Source organism: Palaemon carinicauda, unplaced genomic scaffold, assembly GCF_036898095.1.
Source record: "Palaemon carinicauda isolate YSFRI2023 unplaced genomic scaffold, ASM3689809v2 scaffold1721, whole genome shotgun sequence".
Taxonomy (NCBI): Eukaryota; Metazoa; Arthropoda; class Malacostraca; order Decapoda; family Palaemonidae; genus Palaemon; species Palaemon carinicauda.
In genome coordinates this window covers 15,001-20,000 of record NW_027169283.1, presented here as the reverse complement: position 1 = coordinate 20,000, position 5,000 = coordinate 15,001, and the positions used below count along the sequence as shown (strand labels likewise).

Sequence of the window (5,000 nt, the reverse complement as noted above, 5' to 3'; positions counted from 1 at the left end):
CCTAAGGAAAATACTTTTTTCAAGTAAATACAAATCCCAAGGAAAAAAAACTATCTTTTTTTCAAGGAAATACAAATCCAAAGGAAAAAAAGTTATTTTTATCTAGGAAATACAAATCCCAAGGAAAAACTTTTTTCAAGGAAATATAAATCCCAAGGAAAAAAACTATGGTTTTTTTTTTCAAGGAAATACAAATCCTAAGGAAAAAAAAAACTTTTATTTTTCAAGGAAATACAAATCCCAAGGAAAAAACTATGGTTTTTTTTTCAAGGAAATACAAATCCCAAGGAAAAAACTGTTTTTTTTTTTTTCAAGGAAACAAAAATCCCAAGGAAAAAACTTTTTTTTTCAAGGAAATAAAAATCCCCTACCCACCAAAAAATGTTTTTTCAAGGAAATGCAAATCTCCCCTCCCCCAAATTTTTTTTTCAAGGAAATAAAAATCCCCCCCTAAAAAAAAACAATTTTTTTTCCCCCAAGGAAATGCAAATCCAAGAAAATCTATTTATTTTTTCCATACAATACAAATCCTGTCCCCCTAAAAATCAGAATTTTCAAGGTAGACCAAAAACCAACTCAAATCTCACCTGCAAGGCAAAACAACAGTTGATCCAACAACAGCCGTCTGAGGAGTCGGTTGGGTGGCGAACACCTGCCCGCCCTCTATTCCAGTCAGCTCCACCACGGATCCCCCCATTCCAGGACCAACGTACTCGTCCTGGATATCCAATTCTGGCGTCCCGAACTCTGGCCTGTTGAGGATCTCATCCTGGGTCATTCCGATGGTCCAGACGGGCGTGCTCTTAGAGGCGCCCGTCGCCAGGGAGTGCCAGAATGTCCAAGCCCATAGCCAGGAGATCCACCATGTAAACATGACCTGGAAGTAAGGAGGAGGAGAGTTGTTATTTCCAGGTTCAGTATGGAACGTAGGGAGAGATTAGAACTGTTTTTTTATTTGAGGAGACTTGTCATAGATGTCAATTTTAACGGGTACAATAGTGATATAAATTGATACATTCATTTGGTCAGAATTATCAAGAATTACTTACACTTATAGCTATTTCTCAAAACAGAATAATTATTCTGTTTTGAGAAATAGCTATTTTCTGTTTTGAGAAATAGCTACATACCATGGTCTTCCACTGTCTTGGGTTAGAGTTCTCTTGCTTGAGGGTACTCTCTGGCGCACCATTCTATCTTATTTCTCTACCTATATAAATTATAAAAACTTTATAATTTATATTGTAAATATTTATTTTAATGTTGTCACTCTTCTTAGAATATTTCATTTTCCTCTTTTCCTTTCCTCACTGGGCTATTTTTCCTGTTGAAGGCTCTGGGCTTATAGCATCCTTTCTTTTCCAACTAGGGTTGTAGCTTAGCAAGTAATAATAATAATAATAATAAGAAGAAGAAGAAGAAGAAGAAGAAGAAGAAGAAGAAGAAGAAGAAGAAGAAGAAGAAGAAGAAGAATAAGGAGGTGAAGAAGAAGAAGGAAGAAGAAGAAAAGAAGAATAATGAAGACATTTTCTTATCCAGAGAGGTAAAGGAAATTTGATCTTGAAATGATATTGGATAATAATATCGCTCATAAAATACCAGTATTACATGATTGAGACAGGAAATTTTTATTACGATGTTATGTGGGCTCTTCGCTTTCTTCAATTTTAGATGTTTTGGTTTTTCTTATACGTTTATATTTTGTTATAGATATTATCTTTTATTATTTTCATAGATTTTTTTTCATTACTTTAATCCTTTAATTAATTTTCTCTTCTAATTAAATAATGTCTTTATCTGCAAATATATTCTTTCATTTTCTTTTTCGTAATCTTTGCTTTTTGTATCTGAATCTTTATTACGCTTTTTCTTATACTCAGTTACTACAAAACTCAAAATTCAAAATTTCTTTTGTTCCTCATTTACACAATCAAAATATTTTTGGATATTATCATATTTTTTTTTTATCTCTAATTCTTATGTCATGCCATTTTATTCATATATCCTCTCAAATATGATTTCTTTATAAAAGAAATATACATATTTTCTTCTAACTTTACACAATCATTCCTATTTTAATTTTTTAAAGATGCATTTTACATGTTATGACCTACAAATATTCATTTAATCGAACTATTATAAAAAATCCCTTCCTTTCATATTCACTTTTCCTATTCACTTCAATTTTTCCATAGATACAGTTTGTATATGTCCTCTAAATATTCATTCAAATAAATCTCACTATTCCATTATCAAATCTTTCTTTCCTTTTTTGTTTCTATTTATTCCATTTTTTAAATATCCACTTGTATATTTCTTTCAAACATTCATTTAATTGAACCATATTATTCCATTATCAAAACTTTCTTCATTTACTTTTTTTCAATTCATTTAATTTTTTTCGTAAAAACGTTTTGTATATGTCCTCTAAATATTCATTCAATTGAAACTTCCTATTCCATTATCAAACTTCCTTCATTTCCTTCTTCTATTTTTTTTTAATTCTCCATATTCTTCCATTATCAAAACACCCTTTCTATCCCTCTCCTTCGAAAAATCTTTTCTTATTCTCCTTCAACTACATCCAATCCGTCAACCAAGAAGCCCAGCCTAACCCCTCCCCCCCTTACGAAATCAATCAAGAAATAGTCATATATACATCCATCCCCACGAAGCTACAGACTCCCTCCTGTTCCCAACACTATAAAAACCCTTTTCAACATCACCCTCGGTCTCTTTTCAATCTATTGGAGTCGTTTCTTCCGTCTATACTCATCTATCTATTGGAACAGTTTCTCCCGTCTATACTCTTGTCTCCTCTGCAATGCAGGCCCTCGTCAAAGCATTGCTTTCTTCCACAGTGCGGGGAAAGTAATGTTTTCTAAAAGATTATGAGGCGGGTATAAAACGGCTTCCATTAAAATGTGGAAATGGTCGCAGGGAACGAGCCTGCATAACAAGAATTATGGGTATTTATTTTTTTCAGTTGTCATGCAATGGTTACTGTATTTGTTTTACCTGTTTTTTTTATTTGGTCATTTACGTTTTACACATTTTTTATTCATTTGGAATATTCCCAGAGGTTTAATTTATATTTAAATAATAATGATAATATTAATAAATGTCTGACTATATATATATATATATATATATACATATATACACATACATACATACACATACATACATACTCTGGTCATGCTCAGCAGCATTCGCAGATGTATAACTACACGGTCTCTCCCCGTCCCTCGGTTGGGGGGAAGAGGGAGTAGTTATACCCTGGTGAGAGGGGGTGCGTGTGCGCATATCTGTCTAATTATTTAGGCATCATTTTTGACTAGTCGCATACACTACTACTACTACTACTAATAATAATAATAATAACAATAATAATAATAATAATACTATTTTTTTCAGAGGAAAACTGGTTTAGAAATACTTTTTTTGCATATATACATATATATATATATATATATATGCATATACATACATATATATATACAGTAAATATATATATATATATATATATACATACATATATATATACATATATATAATATATATATATATATATATATATACATATATATATATATATATATATATTATATATACATATATTATATATATATATATATATATATATATATTTATATATACATATATATATATACATACGTACATATATATACATACATACATATACAAAACTGCACATGACAAATATCTAAGTTTAAAATCCACAGGAAACAGGAAAGTGAAAGACCAGGTACCAGGTACCAAGTGCTTGCGTGTATTACGTACACATCTTCAGGGTATACAAAGACCATATACATATACGTATTAGAGTATATAGAGCTATGGATAAGGCCTGTATACATACTCAGCTATGGGAAGAGTAGAGTAACCGAGTTAGGTTTATGGGATGATGGAGTCGAGATGGGATTTTATAGGCAGGTAGGAGAGGTTCCCCGTGTTGACAGGATATCAGATGGTGACAAATAGGGAGATGGAGATTGAAGGAGTTTACTCAGAGCTCTCTGGAGAGAGAGAGAGAGAGAGAGAGAGAGAGAGAGAGAGAGAGAGATATAGAGAGAGAGAGAGAGATGGCTGGGATAAGGTAAATGTGGAGTATACTTGAAAAGGGTCCTTATAGAGATGAAGTGAAGTGGTAATCTGAAGAGATTAGAAATTATAATGTGTGAGAGAGAGAGAGAGAGAGAGAGAGAGAGAGAGAGAGAGAGAGGGGGTTAGTTATTTCTTGCACAACGCAATAGAGGCATAATCTCAGGCAAGACGTTAACTTTAAATCAATAGAACTTAAATATACTTTACGTTTGCTTAAATGGCCTTCTCCTTATACGCACGTGCGCGCGTGCACACACGCACACACATACACACACATATATATACATATATATATATATACATATATATATATATATATATATATATGTATATATATATATATATATATATATCTTGTCATCATTATCACCAGCCCTTGCCAATCCACTGCAGAGCAAAGGCCTCAGACGTAGACATGTCCTTTCACTCTTGTCGGTTTATGGTCTTTCTACGCCAGTCTATATCCGCAAATTTTCTTTGCTCGTCAATCTATCGTCTTCTCTTCCTTCCCCTGCTTCTTTTGCAATCTCTAGGGACCCATTCTGTTATTCTTAATGTCCATCTGTTATCTGTCCTCTTTAAATGTCTTGCCTATGTCCATTTCTTTTACTTATATATCATGTTTAAGGAAAAGAAATGTGTATATATGGTAGTATATATATATATATATATATATATACACATCATCATCATCATCATCATCATATCCTCCTACACCTATTGACAGGGTGACGGATTGGGTTTAAGGCGATAGACAAAATATCTCTTCGGCTTTTACTCCTGATATCTGTCGGATGATCTCACTAGAATACACACACACATATATATAGTATATATTTCTACGTTTATTCGTATATATGTATATATAAGTA

The 5,000-nt window shown here is 32.3% G+C and overlaps 1 protein-coding gene across 1 annotated transcript in view; it reads right to left on the bottom strand.

Annotated features, from left to right (window-relative positions):
- LOC137635778 (irregular chiasm C-roughest protein-like) overlaps nucleotides 1-5,000 on the bottom strand; it is a gene marked incomplete at its 3' end in the record, with an annotated part of 16,292 nt that overhangs the window by 5,892 nt on the left and 5,400 nt on the right. The window contains exon 2 of the mRNA XM_068368226.1: nucleotides 588-877. Within this exon, the coding sequence (XP_068224327.1) occupies nucleotides 588-877 (290 nt within the window). The remainder of the gene's footprint in view (nucleotides 1-587; nucleotides 878-5,000) is intronic.